Raw genomic sequence first — 21552 nt, 5'->3', positions numbered from 1 at the left:
TATTGTTCACCAAGGGGTTGAAATACTGCTTGTTCTTCACCTCTTTTCACTCTCTGTCTCACTTATCCTGCCAACTACGCCGATTGTCTCACTGTATTTCACTGTGCACAGTGTTCATTGAACCCAGGGTAGGTAAGCTAGAGCAGAGAAGATGGAAGAAAGTGCAAGGAGCTGTAAGACCTGCGAACATGTTTATTCTGTCCTGACTGGCACAGCAGCCATAGCAGCAGACACCCTGTATTCTCTCTTCCCGTGGCTGACCCAGCAGACACAGCTGAAGGGCAGCCTCACCGCCATAATGCAGCTATAATGCAGCCCTGAGGGCGACTCAGGTGAAGCTTATATATGCTTACAGAACAAGTGTAGCCTGTGGCCAAGCCAGCACCTTGTGATGTGCGTGCGCAGTGCTGTAAGTGATCTCAGCTGTTACATAATCATTATTTACAAAACGTGGGGCAAGAGCGAGAGGGCGTGGGGCGAGAGAGCCTGACCACCGCCGTCTTGGCTAATTTGCTCTTTCCCTCCAGTCTCCCACTCTTTGATCAAATCTCAGAGGAGATTCCACATTTTAGAACTGGAGGTGCCCAAAGAACAGAACTGAGACTCCAAGAGCTGTATGCAGTAAAGATTTGTCCAATAAAGGTAGACAGGCAGTGAACAAAATATTGTCTAGGAGGCAGACACAAAGCCCTTGCTTCTTCCTCCTATTTACTGAGTTAGAGTTTCAAGAGAAGTTTGGTCTAGAGTTGTTTTTGTGACAGTTGTTTTTTTTGTGTGTGTGATGGTTGTGGTGGTAAATGTATTTTAGCTGCAACCAGAACCACATACTCTCTTGAGGAGTCTAAGGATATGAAAATAAGAGCAGCCTCAGTGTTCTGGGTGGGACTGTGCAAGATATTTCTGACTAAATTGTATGTGCATGTGTGTCTTCCACAGAGGCCAGCAGAAATTTTTATGTTGGATTACATTGTATTTGAGCACATATTTGGGCTCACCTTCATATATACTGTAAGTTTCTCTGCCTCCAGGACTTTACCTACACACTCCTCTGCAAGGAAAATTAGAGACGCATCTGGTGGGGATATTTCTGGGAGCTGAAGACTTTCTCCTGGCTCAGAGCAAACTGTAATAAACCTAGCAATAACCAGCTCTGGGAAGGGCAGGAAATGACACATGTCCCCACCCCAGCAGCTTTTGTTCAAAAAACTGGGTGACTTAATGATATAATCATGTGTGCTGCAGAATGTACACACTGAACCAAAAGCTGCTCATCGTATTTTCTCTTTTCAAAGCAAGGACTATTAGACAAAGCTAAAATATTTCAGTAATTTTTTTCCCAGGTCAACTCATATTTGAAAGTTGGTCAGAGATTTCAAAATAACCTGAACATTAGGACCTAACAGTCCTTTGTGCTCTCCAGTGGTCTCCTTCATAACAAGGTATGAGTTTATTTTTCTTGCTTGTCTCCACAGCCAAAGCCCTTGTTTGCTTACTCATTAACTATTAGAGCAGCCTTCTTGTTGCTTACTCCCAGCTGCTCCCCATCCCCACACCGTTCTGTTGTTACAGATAGAGCCACAATTTTCCACACCTGTTAACTACAACCTATGATCTCCCAAGTGATCTCCCAAGACACTTGGACATCATCCAGTTCAGTGATCCCTAACCCAGGAACGGCTGAATGGCTAGGTAATTGCAATCAGAATCACCTGGGAGGGTTTTGTTTTAACCCTATCAGGTCCTATCAGAAAGCTATGAAGTTGAAATCTCCAGAGGCTAAAGTGAGAAAATGAGAAACAATAAATAAAACAGCTCTCCAGTTGTTTCTTTTCTTTTTAAAATAATTTTATTGATTTTTTGGCTGTGCTGAGTCTTCACTGCTGTGCAGGCTTTTCTCTAGTTGCAAGGAGTAGGGGCTACTCTCTAGTTTTGGAGCTCAGCCTTCTCATTGTGTTGGCATCTCTTTTTGCTGAGCACAGGCTCTAGGCTGCATGGGCTTCAGCAGTTGCAGCACGTGGGCTCAGTAGTTGCAGTTCCCGGGCTCTAGAGCACAGGCTCAATAGCTGTGGTTCCCGGGCTCTAGAGTACAGGCTCAATAGTTGTGGCATATGGGCTTAGTTTCTCTCCGGCACGCAGGATCTTCCCAGGTCAGAGATTTAACCCGTGTCTCCTGCATTGGCAGGTGGATTCTTAACCACTGGACCACCAGGGAAGCCCTCCATTGTTTCTGACCCTGAATAAACAGATATTTGAAAATCATGCACCCTTGAGACTAGGCTCCACATTTTTCCACCCTGCCCTATGGGCTCTTGCTATACCCCACCTCTTACTGTTTAACCCCAAGCTTGCTTTGTTATGCTCATTCCATGTACGACACTGTGGTCTTGACTTTTCTAGTTTCGAATCCTGCATCGAAGTTGTCCTACAGACACATCTCAACTTTTTGTCCCAAGTCACACTTTTCCTCCTTTGGAGTAATCTTCATGGCCTAATTCCACCTACCAATTTAATCCTAGATCTTGCAATTTTTAAAAATTAGTTAACTGTACTGTTCTGTTCTTTTTTTGGAGCTGTGCTGCATGGCTTGTGGGATCTTAGTTCCCAAATCAGGGAATGAATCCGAGGCCTCGGCAGTGACAGCACAATCACTGGATTGCCAGGGAATTCTGTTTTTATGTTTCCTACGGATTGCTTTGTCTTCCCTACCAAATGTAAACTGCTGGGAATAGAAACTTTGTGTTAGGAGTCTTTAGTTAGGTTAACTAACTTACTTTAGCCTAAGGAAGATGGCCACACTCAGGTCTGACTAGAAATAGGTCTGCAAGCCTCTATAGATGGGTTGATTCCCTTATGCTTTCTGATCACATTTTCCTAAAGATTAAAATCCATCCTGGTTCCTGCAGGCCTTACTAGGTCCTTCACTTCTAAACAGTGGTGCCAAACAGATGGCAAGTCAATTCAACTCCTCATTAAAGGAGAATGTGCTTTCTGTAGACAAGTGTTAAGGCAGCTCTAGCTTTCTCCATAACCTACTCCAGTACTCTTGCCTGGAAAATCCCATGGACGGAGGAGCCTGGCAGGCTGCAGTCCATGGGGTAGCTAGGAGTCAGACACGACTGAGCGACTTCACTTTCACTTTTCACTTTCATGCATTGGAGAAGGAAATGGCAACCCACTCCAGTGTTCTTGCCTGGAGAATCCCAGGGGCGGGGGAGCCTGGTGGGCTGCCGTCTAGGGGGTCGCACAGAGTCGGACACGACTGAAGCGATTTAGCAGCAGCAGCAGCTTTCTCCATGGGCTTCCCTGGTGGCTCAGTGGTAAAGAATCCACCACCTGCCAGTGCAGGAGATGCGGGAGATGTGGGTTTGATCCCTGAGTTGGGAAGATCCCCCGGAGAAGGAAATGACAAGCCACTCCAGTATTCTTGCCTGAGAAATCCCATGGACAGAGGAGCCTGGCGGGCTACAGTTCATGGTGTCACAAAGAGTTAGGCAGGACTTAGCAACTAAACGACAATAAGCTTTCTTCATGGGTATGGGTGTAGGCTAGTCAAACATGCGAAGAGCACACCATTGAAACAGTTAACCAATAAAACAGCAAGGAATAGCAAGACTCATTTTCCAACTTTCACTGAAAAAAAACTGAAAACTTCTGAGTAAAATATATAGTTGCTAATTATTCTAATTCATGCTATACCTAATTATTGATGGCCAATACTTAGTGGGGAGAAAGAAAGACAAAATTAATTTGTGCAATGAGAACATTTAGAGATACTTTGAAGATAGGGTGAGTGATATCTTCAGTCATAAATCTAGGATTTCCAACTACTTCCCTGTATGACATTATCGTCTGAGTTTCAGTTCCAGCTGAGCTAATGAAATGTGAGAATAAAGATTTGAAAATAAATTTTAATTTGAAGCTGAACAAATCAACTCCAATGTTTTCAGTATTAAGCCATCTTTTAAAGCCAAGTGTCCTGTCAGTGTTAATAAGGACTTTTAAAAATAAGACTTCAAATTTATCTCATCTTTCTCAAGATTAAGTTTGGAAAAAGTGCAACGTGGCCAATCATTTTTCAATAGCATACTAAGCTTGTATAAGCAATTTCTTCTTAAATAAGTAATAAATACCAGGAATAAGGAATTTCAGAAACTACACCTGATGTTATCTCATTATTCTATTCTGGTCAAATGCAATCTCTCCTCAATCTGTCTCCTCTTCCATTCACTTTTTTTAACTTGGCAGCACTGGGTCTTAGCTGAGGCATGCAGGATCTTTAGTTGCAGCGTGTGAGATCTAGTTCCCTGAACAGTAGTCTCGTATATTTTAGCCACTGGAGCACCAGGAAGTCCTTCTCATTTATTTTTTTAAAAATTTGGAAAAAAAAAAAAATAAATAAAATAAAAATTTGGCCATGCTGGGGTTTTTTTGCAGCTCACAGGTTTTCTCCAGTTGCAGTGAGCAGGGGCTACTCATTGCAGTGGCTTCTTATTGTGCAGCACGGGCTCTAGGGTCCACCAGCTCAATAGTTGTAGCACACGGACTTAGTTGTCCACAGCGTGTTGAACCTTCCCAGAGCAAGGATGGAACCCATGCCCCCTACCTTGGCAGGCAGATTCCTAACCACTGGACCACCAGGGAAATCCCAGTCTTGCATCTCTGTTGTGGCACGTGGGCTTCTTAAATTGTAGCACAGTCTTAGTTGCCCCATGGCAATGTGGGATCTTAGTTCCCTGAGCAGGGATCAAACCCGGTTACCCTGCATCAGGGGCAGATCCTTAACCACTTGATCACCAGGGAAGACCCCTCCACCTTAAAGAGTCAACTCCACTGATCTGCCAGGCCATTGTAAATCCTTCCTTTGAATCCTTGTTAACACTCCCACTTTGAAGCATGTAATCTATTAAAGATTGATCTCTAGTTGTTTTGTATATGCAAATTTTATCAAGGCTGCAGAGCCGGGAGCTTTTTAGTCCTCTGACTGTATCAGAAACCCTCACACCTCTAAGCAAACAGGGCTTAGTGCATATAACTGTCCATAAATATTTCAACTGTACTTCCACTGCCTATCCTAAGCAGTTACATTAGAATATGGAATGCTCCTCTTCCATCACCCGTTTAATAGTGGACACTCTGATAGTTACTGACCTACTCAATAAGTGTTAAATGAGGACACAAAATATATTTCTCTAATGTCTAAACTGGGCTTCCCTGGTGGCTCAGACAGTAAAGAATCTTCCTGCAATGCAGGAGACTCAGGTTTGATCCCTGGGTCAGGAAGATCCCCTGGAGAAGGGAATGGCTACCTACTCCAGTATTCTTCCCTGGAAAAATCCAAGGACAGAGGAGCCTGGTGGGCTACAGTCCATGGGGTCACAAAGTCGAACAAGACTGAGCAACTAACACTTTCACTTTTTCAATGTCTAAATTAAGTCCTCTCTACCAACACTGATGCCTATTTAGAGTAGTGGAGATAAAAGCAATGACCTTCACATAAAAGATTATTCCTCATTGTCTCACATTTAGCTTATATACTTGAAACAACTTGAATTAACCCTTGATCAAGTGGCAAATGCAGTACTACTTTGATCCAGCAATCCCACTGCTGGGCATACACACTGAGGAAACCAGAAGGGAAAGAGACACGTGTACCCCAATGTTCATCGCAGCACTGTTTATAATAGCCAGGACATGGAAGCAACCTAGATGTCCATCAGCAGATGAATGGATAAGAAAGCCGTGGTACATATACACAATGGAGTATTACTAAAAAAAAATAAAAAAATAAAAAATAAACATGCTTTTTTCTGTCTTCTCACTGAAGAGGTAAGCTCTTTTTTAAACAAAATTTTGCCTCATCCCTCTGCCTCTTCCCAGAGATGCTGGGGTCTCAAGAGGGTCCCTCAGGCACCTGGAGGCAGCAGTTCACTCTGCACCCCACTTTCTCCAATGGCATGGCCAAATACCAAGTGTCATTGGTCTACCTGCTCCAGGATGGGGACAGTGTTTGAGGTCAGGAATCAGAGCCAGGAGGTGCCTGGAACTGGGACCTCAGCTCACTGAGACAAGGCCGTTAGACGCAGCACCTCCACCTCCCTCCTTGCCCCTCAAGCTTTGTGAGCACCGAGGTAATCTCTTTGCATGAAGGGGCATTCCATGGCATGCTCCTGGGTACTTGACACAGCTGTTCTGTACATGGTAGACACTCAAAACTTTTTTCAGTCAATATTTTCCAGAATATAAAATCTCAAAATGACCTCTGTATACCAATTCCAAACATTTCTACCCACACATAGGTCAATAAAGGAAAGGCCCAATAAGTTGTTTAAAAGTTTTGTATTGTGTCATACAAACTGTCTTCAGAAACAAGTGCATAAGTGAAAATTTTTTCTTCCCTTTGCTCCCCAAACACTACAGTAGACCAATTCTTGCTAATAGATCACAAAGGTAAACATTATGTCCCCTTTTGAATTCTAAACAGTTAATTCTAGACACCAGCTTCCAAATTTTGTAATTTACCAATCTGGTATGGACATAAACAGTTCCAGTGCTTTTCAACTTATCTATCCCTGAATTTTTCTCTCTTCAAAGTTCCAGGCAGTAATTGATTTTAATGCCCTCAAATTAGATAAAGCTGACTATTTAGAGCTTATAAATTATTTACACTATATAATCACTAACAATAGAACTATGACCTACACATTACACCCCTCTAACTACTTAGCACCATGAACAGAATTCTCAATACTAATTGATGGGCTAATTATTCCAATGATCAAATATATGACACTGATAGTCTTAAAAACACTCATTTGTTATTTTTCTTATCTACAATAGAAATTCCTGTCTTAAAGATTTTTTTTCTGGCAATATTCTCTGCTGCCTTGACTGTCCTGAACTTCTTGCTTGATGCTAATAACAATTCCCTAAGTCATTAGTAATGAGAAGCTAAGGCAGTAAACCCAACAGGCTCTAAGCCAGTTTAAACGTGGTGAAACACTACTCATAGAATTGCACTGTACTTATCTTCTGCCGTGGTTCTCCAAAGTGCTATGATTCCATTAAGATATTTGTCCTGCATAGATTCAAATTCTGTGTCTTTCACTTTTGGATGGCTTGAGTACCATAAAACATGATTTATTTGGTCGCAAAAACATCTCCAGGAGTTTCAAAAGGGATCACTGCTCAGCTAAAAAAGTTACAATCATCACTTTTCTTTAAACCCAGAACATATACCACTGATTGGAAGGAAAAACCCCATCCTTCTGTTGGTAATAAAAGTGGAAAACAGTAAGTTGAGCTGTGTACTTTTTAAAAGGTGCTACACAAAGTCATGTTCTGAAAGTGGTCACAAACACTGCTTCAGTGACATTTAACGTTCAACATCTGCTACATTACTCTTAGCACTTTTGGACTTAATCTCCACACATAACAAGTTCAGGTATCAAAATAATCCTGGTTCTAAAAGAAAGAGCTCACCACCAATATTTAAAGCTGATTCTTCCCAAGAAGATAGGATAGTTTTTCCACTATGCAGTTATCAAAGTGGTATTCTCTTAGGCTAAGCTTTGTCAAGGCTCAGACAAAACCCTGAGGGGTACTTAGCAAGGTCTTATAAAGAAACCTTCAATGAGAAACTCAACACATGGGAATTTTAAAGCTTCAAGATTGGCTCATTAAACAGAAATGCCACAGGCTTTCTTAGAACACTGAGTCTAGTGATTGTCTATGTCAAGGAGGCACATACACAATTTTACTAACTCCTGATTAGTCTCTTCTGTATGGAAAATGCAGTCAGTCTGATGAAGGGCCTATAAAACATTGTGCCAGGCTTAGCTCTTGTAGAGAGCATGGAGAAGTGAGGGGAAAGCACTAGGAAGCAACTAATGTAAGTGTACTGGTGAGTGCATCTCTGGGGAAAAAAATAAACCTGTACAAGGCAATGGCTATCCCAACCAAGGATTTAGATTAAACAAGAGTCTAGTAATGGTTTCCAAAGTGTTTACCTTTGAAGGTAAAGTAAGGTATAACCCTGAAAGGAACAGTAAGATAACACTGTAGGATAAAGAAAGCTTCATTACATTTTACTTGTTTGTTCTCATTCATCCCAGTGAATTTGGGTCAAATGTGTACTTAGAAAAGACAGGCTCCTCTGGGGAGCACTGTTCTGATCCTACCTTTTTCTAGCAAGTTCCTGCAAAAACATACAGCCTGATTTCCCCATTCTCATCACTATCTGCAAGAGGAGTCAGTTCCATAGCTATCGGCTGAACTTTAGCACTGATCTCTGTAGAACTGATTTCCCGATATGATTTTTGTTCTGTCTCCAGGAAGCACAGCATGAATAGAAAAGACAGAAGTCCTTCCCAGGAAATTGCAGTTGGGACTGCAAGAGAGTGCAGAATAGTGCATGGCAAAAAATTCCTCTTGTGAGCTTAGTCAAACACATATGGTATGCATATTCCCCTGGGCATAAAAAACTTACATTAATTAATGTCAGCAACAGAATCCAAAACATTGGTAGATCAAATTCTAATGTGGCAAATTAAAAAGTAGACAGTGCTCCACTGGGTTAATAAAATCAGAATTAGCTAAGAGACAATCCTTTAAATACCACATCATTGAAATCTCCTAGTGGGCATGTCCCCTTCATCAGTTACTTTTAAAATAACAGTCATAACAGGAGAAAGAACAAGCACCACGCTCACTAATGCAGATTACTGGACTGCTCTGATTAAGCACTGCAGTTCACAGATAAACATTTTACATCTTTCCTTCAAGTTACTGAATCTTTCTTCTTCCGGAATGGTGATTTTAGCCTCTTCCATACACTGTTTTTGGGCTTAGATTTTTTCTCCATGGCCAGTACTGCCTCCTTTTCTTTCCTACGAATCTCCCGGACAAGGGCATGGAATACATCATCGATGTAGTAGCGGTATGCAGCAGATGTCTCAAAAAAGGGGCAGCTGAATTCTCGGGCCAAAGCCAATCCTTCTTCTTTGGTGACCTTTAAAAATGTAAACAAGAGAAAACTTATAGTGGTAATAGCATAGTGGAATTTTAGCTGAGCTATTTTAAATCCTAAAAGACAATATTGTTAAAGTGCTGCACTCATATGTCAACAAATCTGGAAAACTCAGCAGTGGCCACTGGACTGGAAAAGGTCAGTTTTCATTCCAATCCCAAAGAAAGGAAGTGACAAAGAATGTTCAAACTACTGTACAATTGTGCACATTTCACATGCTACCAAGGTAATGCTTAAAATCCTTCAAGCTAGGCTTCAGCAGTACGTGAATCAAGAACTTCCAGATGTACAAGCTGGATTTAGAAAAGGTAGAGGAACCAGAGATCAAATTGCCAACATCTGTTAGATCATAAAAAAAGCAAGTGAGTTCCAGAAAAACTGCTTCATTGACCACGCTAAAGCCTTTTTGACTCTGTGGATCACAACAAACTGTGGAAAATTCTTAAAGAGACAGGAAAGCAGACCACCTTACCTATCGCCTGAGAAACCTGTACGCAGATCAAGAAGCAACAGTTAGGACCTTACATGGAACAACGGACTGGTTCAAAATTGGGAAAGAAGTATGACAAGGCTGTATACTGTCACACTATTTATTTAACTTATATGTGGAGCAGATCAGCGAAATGCCAAACTGGATGAAGCACAAACTGGAATCAAGACTGCCGGAAAAATATCAACAACCTCAGATATGCAAATGATACCACTCTAATGGCAGAAAGTGAAGAGGAACTAAAGAGCCTCTTGAGGAAAGTCAAAGAGGAGAGAAAAAGCTGGCTTAAAACTTAACATTCAAAAAACTAAGATCATGGCATTTGGTTCTATCACTTCACGGGAAATAGATGGGGAAAAAGTGGAAACAGTGACAGATTTATTTTTTGGGTTCCAAATTCACAGCAGACAGTGACTTTAGTCATGAAATTAAAAGATGCTTGCTCCTCAGAAGGAAAGTTATGACAAGGCTAGCCAGCATATTAAAAAGCACAGACATTACTTTGCCAACAAAAGTCTACATAGTCAAAGCTATGGTTTTTCTAGCAGTCATGTATGGATGTGAGAGCTGGACCATAAAGAAGGCTGGGTGCTGAAGAATTGATGCTTTCTAGCTGTGGTGCTGGAGAAGACTCTTGAGAGTTCCTTGGATAGCAAGGAGATCAAACCAGTCAATCCTAAAGGAAATCAACCCTGTATATTCACTGGAAAAGACCCTGATGCTGGGAAAGATTGAGGGCAGGAGGGAAAGGGGTGACAGAGGATGAGAGGGTTGGATGGCATCACTGAAACTCGGTGGTTCCATGAGTTTGAGCAAACTGGGAGAGAGTGAAGGACAGGGAAGCCTGGTGTGCTGCAGTTCACGGGACCGCAGTGTCAGACAAAACTCAGCGACTGAACAACAACAGTAGAAAATAATTACAACTGCCGCCCCAAAGTGAAGGTAACAGGAAGAGACCTCTCCAACTCCGGAGATGAACAAGCAGAGCACAGTGATATTTGTATTGTTGAGAGGCTGGATTATTTCACTTCTAAGACTCCTTCCATCTTCAAATTATGTGATTCTATTTCTACTCTATTTTAAAGGTAACTTTTTGGAACAGGGAATATTTATAGATGTCAAATATACAATCTTAATTTCCTCATACATTTCAAGAAAGTAAATAACAAGGCAATGAGAAGTTATAATTAAGCTACAATACTGAAAACCATAAGAACCTGAAATCAACATATCAAATTATGAATATAACATAATTTCTCCTACTTTTGGACATTTAGCCTTTTTCCAATTTTTTGCTGCCATTAATAGCCTAGCAACAAATATTTTATATATAAATCCCTGTATAGATTATTCTGAAGAGGAAGCAACCAAGAAACATCACGAACTTAACTATCCAATTACTTCTAAAAATTTTGTACCATTCATTGCCTTCACTAGTGGTGACAAATATGCCCCTTTCACTACACCTTCATCTCTATACCAAAAAGCAAAATTTTAAACACTGCTGCTAATTTGAAGGGTATCACTCATTCTAAAATCCTCTACAATTTCTCTTATTCTTCCTTTACTGGGATCATAATCCTCACCATCAGGAAGTATACTTTGAAGCCGAAGTTTCTCTCTTTGCAACATAAAGAGACTTATTTCTGAGGTTTTAGGAAATGAAAATCCCATGATACCTCCATCTGTGCTTATGCTCACTTGTGTCTCTTTTCAACCCTTTGGACTATAGCCTGCTAGGCTCCTCTGTCCATGGAATTTTCCAGGCAAGAACACTCGAGTGGGTAGCCATGTCCTCCTCCAGGAGATCTCCCCAACCCACGGATCGAACTCACGTTTCCTGTGTCTCCTGCATTTCAGGTGGGTTCTTTACTGGCTGAGCCATCAGGGTAGTCCATGATGCCTCACTTAAAGTGTATCCTATTTGTCATCTGATTTGTGACCTGCGGATTTTGTCCTGTAAACTGATTCCTACAATCCAGACTTTACCCAAAATAATAGCAAGATATAGGGACATTTTCCAGGCTGGGGAGAAGCTAATTTTAAATTTTCATTTTAAGGCACAGAAATGTATAAACCAAGAAACACAAATGACTAATCTCACACAATTACATATAGCATTTTCTAGTCTATCCTCACCTGTCTTAGCTGCTTTAGGTCAGACTTGTTTCCCACAAGAACCACAGGAGTATCATCAGTACGTCGAACTCGATAAATAAGCTGTTTAAACTCCCGAACTTCATGGAAACTTCGACGATCGGTAATGGAGTAACAGATGATAAACCCTTCTCCTGCCCTCATATACTGATCCCGCATGGCTGTAAACTCTGCCTAGAGGGAAACAAGGGTCATTACTGTACTGATACAAGCTAAAACCATACATACTTTAGCTATTTAGTTCAAAGAGAGATGCTTGTTACCTGCTGTCCTGAGTCAGAGTGCATGAAAAATTAAAAGAAATGAACCAGTGATCTTCTCTGCTTAAGTCTTTCCCTCCCCTTTACTAGCATGAAAAGGCCTTTACTCAGAGCATTTTGAGATTTAATACCTGTCCAGCTGTATCCAAAATGTCCAGATTGGCAGGCTCATCATCAATACGGATCCGGATTTTATAAGCGTCTTCTACAGGAGGGAAGAGAGGCAGTACTATCAACTCATAAATGCAGGAATATGCAAACTTATTCTGAAATTCATCTTACGGAGAAGATGATTACACATAAGTTTCTTTAAGTGCCCAGATGTTCAAAGCAGCCCCTAAATCCATTCAGATATGTAAATTGGGTCTTCAACTAATTTTTTTCTTCCACATAAGCCATGACATAAGTTTATTCATATCTTAAACTTCTCAGACTTCACCTACAATTCTAAACTAAAAAAGAGCTCAGAGATTTATCTTTTTGAAAAGTGTTAGGCCATAAAACTTCACCATTTAATAAACAGTTATTAAACACTAAGCATTATATTAAGTGATTTATATATATTAACTCATTCAATAGTGACAATAATTCAGTGAGGTGGTATTAACTCCATTTTACAGATTAAAAAAAAAAACCTAAATGGTACAAAGTTCATTAAAGCTTTATTTATAGTTCCTGCTCATTTTTAATACAGGAAAAAGAAATATCAGAGTCTCCTAGAGAATCCATATAGTCAAAATGTCTCCTTTATGAGAGCTATTTCTTTATGTATATTATTATGGTAATTTTGGAAAAAAAGCCTCACTATTTCCACCATTCAAACATTTGCTCCTTACACCCTGATGTATTTCCTTCAAACAGTTTTTCTTGAAACCCTGCTTCTGACTCTTCCTCAAAGATGAAGGGCCTACTAAACCAATGATTTTCAAACTACAGGTCATGCACCCATCAGTATTTGTGAGTTGTGGATGAATTTAATGGGTTAGGACCAGCATTCAAATAAACAAGGAGATATCTAAAATGAAAGAGGAAATACAAAAGTGCAACGTAAGTAGTGAGGTAAATAGAGTTTCATGGTATTTTAATTACATATACATATATACAAATGTATACTTATATGTGCATGTTACAATATAAAGATTTTCTTCTTAGATTTAGCAGCCAAAGTTTGAGACAAACTTGCACTAAATTCGAAACTAAATGAGAGGCTTCTCCCATGGGATTTTCCAGGCAAGAGTACTAGAGTGGGTTGCCATTTTGTTCCCCAGGGGATCTTCCTGACCCAGGGATCGAACCCAGGTCTCCTGCATTGCAAGCATACGCTTTACCCTCTGAGCCACCAGGGAAGCACAAATGAGAGCAGACACCCATATCTTTTTGCTCACTACTGTAACCCCAGGGCCTAACACAGTGCTTGGCACATAACTCAATAGGTAAAAAGTATCTGTTGTTGAATCAGATAATATTGTCAGAAGAGCAGCTGAGTGGGGGGGAGGGGAACTTTTTCAGGGGACAAGGTTTTAGTTTAGTTTTTTTTTTTTTTTGGGGGGGGGGTCCACCATGCTGCTTGCAGGATCTTAGTTCCCTGACCAGAGTTGGAACTTGTGCCCCCTCGAATGGAAACAGTCTTAACCACTGGACTGCACCGTCAGGAAAGTCCCAGGAAAAGATAATTCTAAGTAAATTATACTAAGCCCTAAATTAATTTTGTTTCTAAAATTCCCACCACAGTGTGAATTTGTGAACAATGTTCTAAATTTAATATAGTACATGAAAAAAATAAGAACTGTTTCTATTTTCCCCAAGCCACAAAAGCACCTACTATATAAAATGACCACATCCAAAGATGGGTTAGCACAGAACACTCACTAGCTTGACCCAATGGAAATTCTCGAGACCCGACACAGTGTCACCTCCTGAAAACATAACTAATACAGCCGGCCTTCTGTGCCTCCCCATTCCCATCACAAGTTTTCTATAATCCTGGGATATAATTCCTAAAAATCAAACCTGTCTCCTTATGGTTCAGGAATAACAGTAATGTACTTAGTGTTTACAGAGAATAGCAATTTAAAAAAAATTACTTTTTACTCTCTGTTTTACTAACAACTGAGCATTAAGGACTGTGAAAGACAAGAAAGACCTTGCTATGTAATGAACTTGAGGTATAAGGAAGTAAATGACGCGCTTCTCGTGGAACAAGTAAGTCCAGGCTCTGGATGTCTGGGTTGTAAAGAGTTCAGCAGGCTGGCTCTACTTGTTTTTCTGCTTCCTTTTGTGGAAGTTCAAACCAGCTGACTCATAGTTACAGAGTCAGTCTCAAATCAGACCCTTAGAAAAATGATAGCAAAAGGCTTCTGTTAAGTGGCCCTTAAATTTTTCCTTTAACCTGGCAACATGGTATACCACCCATAAAAATATAACAAAGTGTCCCATTAATGTTCAATAAAAGACAGACTAAGATGGCTGATGTACATAAAGACTTAAGCTAGGAAAAAAGCTTAAGCTTTTGCTTAGCAATCACTATGATAGGCTTATTAAATAAGTCTGTTTAGGCACCAACAAAGGATCAAAATATAAATGGTTTAAAACTGTTTCAAAAACTGACACAAAGAAACTTTTATGAGGTTTATTTGTAAAACATAAGTGATACTCTGACTTACCAATGGTAGGATCATGATCTTCTGGAAATCGGTGGCTGATGAACTGCATGGTCATGGCTTTAAAACAAGAAATGAAAGGTAAAATCCACACAAAGATGACCCATGGAAAGAACTGTTAAGTATCAATACTGCATGCTAGCCAGTCTCCCAGTTGATTTGGGTGGAAGGCATTTGTTGTAAGCATTTTTCATTCTTATTTCTTGTTAAGATGGAAGAAAAACGTCACCTACCACTTTTCCCTACACCACCAGCACCCAGCATCACTAGTTTATATTCCCGAGACAGCCCTGCAGGGCTGCTACAGCTACCAATTGGGCGAGTCCCAGAATCCATTGTCCTCTTGGAGAATCCCGGGCTACCCCGAGGAAAAGGCACCTAGAATAAAAGAAAATATTTAATCCAGGATGGAGGCACCCGTGACGACAGTCCTAGTCAGCGCCCTGCTTTCCCATACGCTGGCCTATGACTCCTGCTCCCTTTCTGGCGGCCGTAGAAGAAATCCTCACCATCACCTTCCCTCCCCGATAGTTCAGTCTTATGACTTATCACAGGTTTCCCGAATTATTACATTTTCCAGAAAGTCTAGAGACAAAGAAATCTTCAAACCGGGACACAGCAGGAAGGAGCCCAGTGAGAAAGCGGAGGTTTGAGGACCAAAGGAACACCTCCCCTTAGGCCGCAAGGGTCCTCTCCAGCCAGCGGTACCCGGAGGTTCCGCCCCCTCCCCATTCCTCTCTGCGGCCCCCTCCCCCGGCTGCATCTCCGGCCCTCCTTCAGGCCCTCCACCCTTCCGTTTCAGGAGCCAGCCTTCTCCTGCTGCTCTTACCGGTCGGAACTTGAAGGTCTCGGCCGGTCTGATCACCTACTTCGTCCTCCTCACCCGCGCCGAGGATCCGACACTGACCTGTGACCCCTCCCGCAGCCGGGAAAGATGGCGCCACCAGCGCCCGCGTCCCGACCGGAGGGGCGGGGCGGGCCCCGTGACGCCCGCAGCTGGCCACACCCCCTCCGGGGAGGGCCATCGTCCCTCCAGGTCCTCAAACCCAGTTCCGCGCCTCACTGCTGAGGGCCCAAGCCCACAAAGGCGTTAACACAATTAACTTACCCAGTACTGTATATAAAAAAATTTAGCCAAATATAATGGGTAAACAAAGGAAACGAGCACCCACCAATCCTCCCCAAAAGAGGACCAAGATCAAGTTTAAGGCTTAACAGCAGAAAAAGAAAACTTTCCCCAAATGGACAAGAGCAATGAATTGGGCTCTTAAATGACTTGAGACAATCAGGTCTCAAAGACAACTAGTTAGACTAATCAGATTTCTGCACATATTTTAAGCAAATGTTAAGTGAACTATTTATAATTAAAAAACAATTTTTAAGGAATATAATGCCTTCCCACAGGAAATGATAATCCAAGAGTTTTCAGGTGGCCTTAAATACAGCACAGATGAAGGAGTTATCAACTATATTCACCTGTAGGTAGCACAAATAACTACACTGGGGAATTTTTCTATTGCAACTTTTGCACCCTTCCTTCTTTTTGAAGCAGATTTTTCCAAGAATAATTTGTATTTCCTTTAAAAATGCTTCCTTCACTCAGTACCTTTAACCATGTTCAATAAAGGAGGACAACAATATGAAAGTGAAAAATATCCATCATAAAAATCCTGTTTTCATTTGAATTTTTAAGGGTTTACTTTGTACAGTCATAAAACTTTTGGAACTACATGCAAATTTTTGGGTCTAAGTATGTATTTTTCTGATGGAGCTATAATAGCATTATGTTGGGACTTCCCTGGTGGCTCAGACGGTAAACAATCTGCCTGCAATGAGGGAGACCCAGGTTCAATCCCTGGGTTAAGAAGATCCCCTGGAAAGGGGAATGGCTACCCACTCCAGTATTCTTGCCTGGAGAATTCCATGGATATAGGAACCTGGCAGGCTACAGCCCACAGGGTTGCAAAAAGTCAGACACCACTGAGCGGCTAAAACACATGAGTAAAAAAGGTTATGAATTTTCACATATGGATGGGTTGTGGAATAAAGAACAAAGAAACCACAAACAGAATATTTATACATTTATTTATAAGGAAATTATGATCTAAATATTTACAACATATAGGAAACCAGAGGATACGTTTATACAAAGCCAGTCTGCAAAGTATTCAAATGTGCAAAAACGACAGTTCAGTATCTCAAACTACTCCTGGTTCAGCAGACTAGCTCCTTCACTTTCACACATCAATATTTGATACAAAAAAGTTCTTTTGGCAAAACCTATAATGCCAAGAAAAAGGACAAGTTGCAATTTCAGTCACTAAGTCCACCATTTACTCCAAGCAGTCAAATCTCTCTAGTTTCAGCTGCAATCAGTTCTCAGAGAGACAGACCACTGGATGTCACTTCTGTGATGAGTGCTGACCAGCTTTTGATCAAGTAATTTTCTCAGACCCAGTTGAAGACAAGGAGCTTAGACGGGCAGTAAAAACAGCAATGGTTATCTGAGACAAGAGTGCCTGAAAGGTACCAGCTTTGACTCATCCCAATGGAAAAAAACCTTCAATATCCCAGGATTCAGCTATATCCAACAGTTCTGCATTAGTAATGCATTTGCATTTTCCAAAACAAAGAATCCAAAAAATGAAATAGAGATGAGGAAGTTTTTAGATTTAAATACTGAAAGGAAAGGATGGTCTTAAAATCATTTACCCACTAATAAATAGTAAGGCTTTGTTTGGAACCAGTTATTATCAAAATTGACCACAGTAGTAAAATACAAATAAAACTTGCTTTATGTCAGAATAGGGGCTATTCATTTGGAAAAGGCTGGACCAGGTCAAGGGTATATTGAAATGACCCTGTTGAACAAGCACATTTCACCAACTGTTAAAAAGTTTGAGACAAATTTGTGATTCTAAGTAAATTTTAACAGATGCTATGCCACTGCAGAAATAAGGATTTTTTTTTTTAAAGAATGGAAACCCTTTAAAAAAGGGAACACTCATCACTGTTTTTTTTTTTCCCCCATCACTGACTTCTGCAAAAGTCCAAGATGGTTCCCCGTACAGGCCCCAGAGTCTTATTAAATCAAATGCATGCATTATTGCTAGAGAGTCACCAAGGCTCAAATCTCTGCTCCACCGTTGCCTATGGAGCCATCCAGAATGGCATCTGTTGTTTAGCTCGTGGCTGTGATGAAGGATACTGATATCCCAAACTCCAGCCCTGTGGAAAACTACTTGCATTTTTATGACCTCCGTGTTCCTCCTCTTCGTCAGATGAATCTGCAGCATAAGCCACCAAGCCAAACCCCTTCTCTGTAGTCTTCATTTTCTTGACGGGATAATCTAGAAGAGAGAAAAGTAACCCCAACCCCATTCCCCACCAAGAAGAAAAAAAAAAAAAAAAAGATAATACCATAAATTCGTTAATTAAAAAAAAGATGTTAATTGTGGTTAGTTGGACACCATTTTGAGGTCACAGGGTCAATGGTCACCCAAAAACGTTGAAGATCACACGAAAAACAGCACCAGCATCAGCAAATGGGAATCCACCAGAACCATGTAAGAAAACAGAGAAAGAAAAAAGAAACACACACACAAAAAAAAAAAAAAAAAAAAAAAAAAAAAAAAGAAAAAAAAAGAAAGGAAAGTTAGCAAGTCAGTCTCTGGAGTCTAATATTTCACCTTTAAAAAGTTAAAAGAAAAGAAGAAAAGAAAAAAATGTATTTTCTTCTGTTCATTTTTACGACTACAAGCAAAGAACAAAAAAATAATCCCATTTACAGACCTCTCCAAATTTAGAGTTCTGAGATACTAAGAAGCAATATTTTAAAAAAGAAACTGGTTGACCATTCCCAACCAATAAGTAAGAGATATAAGGTGAGAGGTAGCTCAGCTCCCAACACGAAAATCTTTTAAGTCTGCATCAGGTTACCTCCAGGTATTCAAACAACAAAGGCAACAAAATTTTGAAATGACCTACCAATCATTACTTTTTCCTAAATGTCACTGATGCTATGTATAAAATGTAAGTCGACTGACTCTTTTCTAGACACACGTCGGTTGAAAATAAAAGGCTGTGTAACTATATGATGTCCTTATAAACAAACAAAAAAAAAAGTATTCTCATTAGCCAACAGATTATAGAGGTTGGATTAAACACCTGAATAAGTCAACCTGAATGAATATCAGATTAGAAAACTAATAGCTTAAGACCAGTCTTAGCCATTTCCTTGCTCCCCCAGCTACACCTTACTCACCATGACTCCCTGTTAAAGTCCCAGACCCATTCCTTTCGTCAGACTCTGTTTTTATTCCAGTCACTGGAAAGGCTGGTGGAGGCATCAACTGCCTGTTAAAAGTTAAAAATAATTTTTCAGACACATTCAACCTTTCCAATAGATAAGAAGTTGAATAACAATATAATCTACAAATAAAAGTTCATTTTAACCATTAATTTCAACCCTTTCTACCTGACACCATATTCTTCAAGCGATTATCAAGTTGTAAGATTAGGAAATTTCCTGGCAGTCCAGTGGCTAGGACCCAACACTTTCACTACCAGTGCCCTGGGTTCAACCCCTGCTCAGGGAACTAAGATCTCACAAGCCATGCAGTGTGGCCAAAAACAAAAGTTGTAAGATTATAATAGAATGAGTAAATAAACATAAATTAAAGTTGTAATAGGGAACTATATATAACATTATGGAATAATCTCAAAGGGGAAAGAATCTGAAAAAAAAAAAAAGATATGTATGTACAACAAGTGAATCACTTTGTGTACACTTAAAACTAATGCAACATTAAAAATAAACTATACTTCAAAATAAAAGAAAAAAAAAAAGGTCTTTCCAATGCAAATTATCTTTGTCATGACCTGAAAGTAATTGTCCCAACTGTTCTGTTTGAATATGCCTTTGTATACTTTTAACTACTGTAAAACATGGTATATCCACTAATGGGATTTGCCAATCACAGTACATATTTCTAGGCAGTTTATAAAACGATGCATCAAGAATTAAAGTATGAAAAAAAAAAGAAAGTATGATATTCTTATGGAAAAAAAAAACAGAATGAACTGTTGTGATAAAAACCAGCTCCATCTTGTGAAGGCTAACATAACATAGGAGAGGAGAATCCAAGCACTGGGTGGCAGGCTGGACTCTCATTCAAGTACCTCCATCCATGATATTCTATGATTCTAAGTAGCAAAAATGGTTTGATTGTGTAATACTTCTTTTACTGTCTATCCTTAGGAAAACGGCTAAGACACAGACAAAAAAAATAAAGGCAGATACCTGAATAATCAAGTACTGAACTATTCAAGGCTGAGTGTAAGTGATTCTGCTGCTGCTGCTAAGTCGCTTCAGTCATGTCCGACTCTGTGCGACCCCATAGACGGCAGTCCACCAAGCTCCCCCGTCCCTGGGATTCTCCAGGCAAAACACTGGAGTGGGCTGCCATTTCCTTCTCCAATGCAGGAAAGTGAAAAGTGAAAGTGAAGTCGCTCAGTCATGTCCGATTCTTAGCGACCCCGTGGACTGCAGCCTACCTACCAGGCTCCTCCATCCATGGGATTTTCTAGGCAAGAGTACTGGAGTGGGGTGCCATTGCCTTCTCCATAAGTGATTCTAAGACTGTGTAAAGGATATCATCGTATTTTCCATTACCACATCCATTACAATGAACAGGAGATTATTTGATCCAAATGATTTCATTTCAGTTTAACATCGGTGCTCGTAGCAACAATCATTATTCACATTAGTGTTGCAAAAAAAAATAGCATCTGAACATATCCATATAATTATGTTCCAACTAACTTACCTGTCCCTCTCTCGCTCTTTGCCTGAGGAACTTGCCGGCTTCGATCCTGCACCTTCAATCTCATTCTGACTGGAGAAGCCTGTACCTAAATTAGTCATATGAATGGGTCCATGCTATGAGCAGAAAAATACAGTGGCATTAGCAAATCTACAACTGCTGTATTGACTTTAGCTCCTTAATGTAACTGTCAAGTGCCTCATCTTTCTGATCAACTGCAGTAAGCTGTACTACATAGCTCTCTGGGATTTGGAGTTAACCATACTCAGAGCACAGACTATCACTTTTCTCTGTGGGACTTGGCCAGAGATTTTGTGCTTCATTATGCTATGTCTTTATGTTTTCAATTATCTATGACTTAACTGGTTTGTATAAATCTAGTTATAAACTACAAAAATGCTCCAAAGAATGTTTGGTTCAAAGAATGCTTCAGAGAATTCTGGTAAAGTACTTCTCCGGATAAAACAAGACTGTACCAAAATTACGTATTTTAATAATCTAAAAAGACTCATCAGTGAATGAGTTTATAATCACATCCATGCACAGAATCACTGCATTTCTGGCTATCGCTTTTTCAGGGGTGTAGGAATTGGAGAATGACACCACCCTCTTGTTTAGCAGGGAGAAAAAGAACAGTGCCAAGGTTTTAAATACAAACCATATATTGGTAGAGTAACAGTTCTTCCCTACTCATTTCACTACAAGCTGTAAGAGGCTTTCAAGAGTCTGCTGTATAAAGAGGAAGTGCAGAATTCTACAGAACTTCCAGATGCTAGTCATAGGAGACTTCTCTCAGGTGGAGAGCTTTGTATTCTCTTATCACACTGACCCAAAGACAAAACCCACCCAAAAGGAATCATCTTGGTTTAACTTAATCCCTAAGGATAAATATCTTACTTAAATGGATTCCAGAATGCAGAAATCCTAGTATTGGGAGGACAGTTGACACAGATGTGAACTTATCTTTCTTTAAAGGGAGAATACAGTAAGGTAAGATGAAAAAAGTAAGATAGGATATTTTATTTAACCTGGTATCCAAGAAGTCCAGATTCTCGTTCATCTGGTAGCTCCTCTGTGAATCGCCTCTTCTGTGCCTGGGGTTGACTTGGGAGTGGGGGCTGGGGCTGGGGGGGGG

At 40.4% G+C, this 21552-nt stretch overlaps 2 protein-coding genes across 2 annotated transcripts in view; both read right to left on the bottom strand.

Annotated features, from left to right (window-relative positions):
- Nucleotides 1-6317: 6317 nt before the first annotated feature.
- RIT1 (Ras-like without CAAX 1) lies at nucleotides 6318-15593 on the bottom strand. Its single transcript, XM_010838266.1, has 6 exons — nucleotides 15422-15593; nucleotides 14826-14970; nucleotides 14596-14652; nucleotides 12064-12137; nucleotides 11655-11846; nucleotides 6318-9007 (listed from the first exon to the last, which is right to left on the bottom strand). The coding sequence occupies exons 2-6, from the start codon at nucleotides 14926-14928 to the stop codon at nucleotides 8777-8779; spliced, it is 657 nt and encodes a 218-aa protein (XP_010836568.1). The 5' UTR covers nucleotides 14929-14970; nucleotides 15422-15593; the 3' UTR covers nucleotides 6318-8776.
- Nucleotides 15594-16654: 1061 nt separating this feature from the next.
- KIAA0907 (KIAA0907 ortholog) overlaps nucleotides 16655-21552 on the bottom strand; it is a 17422-nt gene continuing 12524 nt past the window's right edge. The window contains exons 12-15 of the mRNA XM_010838265.1: nucleotides 21446-21552; nucleotides 20421-20533; nucleotides 18857-18948; nucleotides 16655-17942 (exon numbers count right to left, since the gene is read on the bottom strand). The exon at nucleotides 21446-21552 is cut by the window's right edge and continues 8 nt beyond it. Of these exons, the coding sequence (XP_010836567.1) occupies nucleotides 17743-17942; nucleotides 18857-18948; nucleotides 20421-20533; nucleotides 21446-21552 (512 nt within the window). The 3' untranslated portion in view covers nucleotides 16655-17742. The remainder of the gene's footprint in view (nucleotides 17943-18856; nucleotides 18949-20420; nucleotides 20534-21445) is intronic.

Source organism: Bison bison, unplaced genomic scaffold (assembly GCF_000754665.1).
Source record: "Bison bison bison isolate TAMUID 2011002044 unplaced genomic scaffold, Bison_UMD1.0 scf7180017864093, whole genome shotgun sequence".
In the NCBI taxonomy this organism is placed as follows: domain Eukaryota; kingdom Metazoa; phylum Chordata; class Mammalia; order Artiodactyla; family Bovidae; genus Bison; species Bison bison.
Note: the sequence above shows the minus strand (reverse complement) of the source record. Positions and strands in the feature narration are given on the sequence as shown.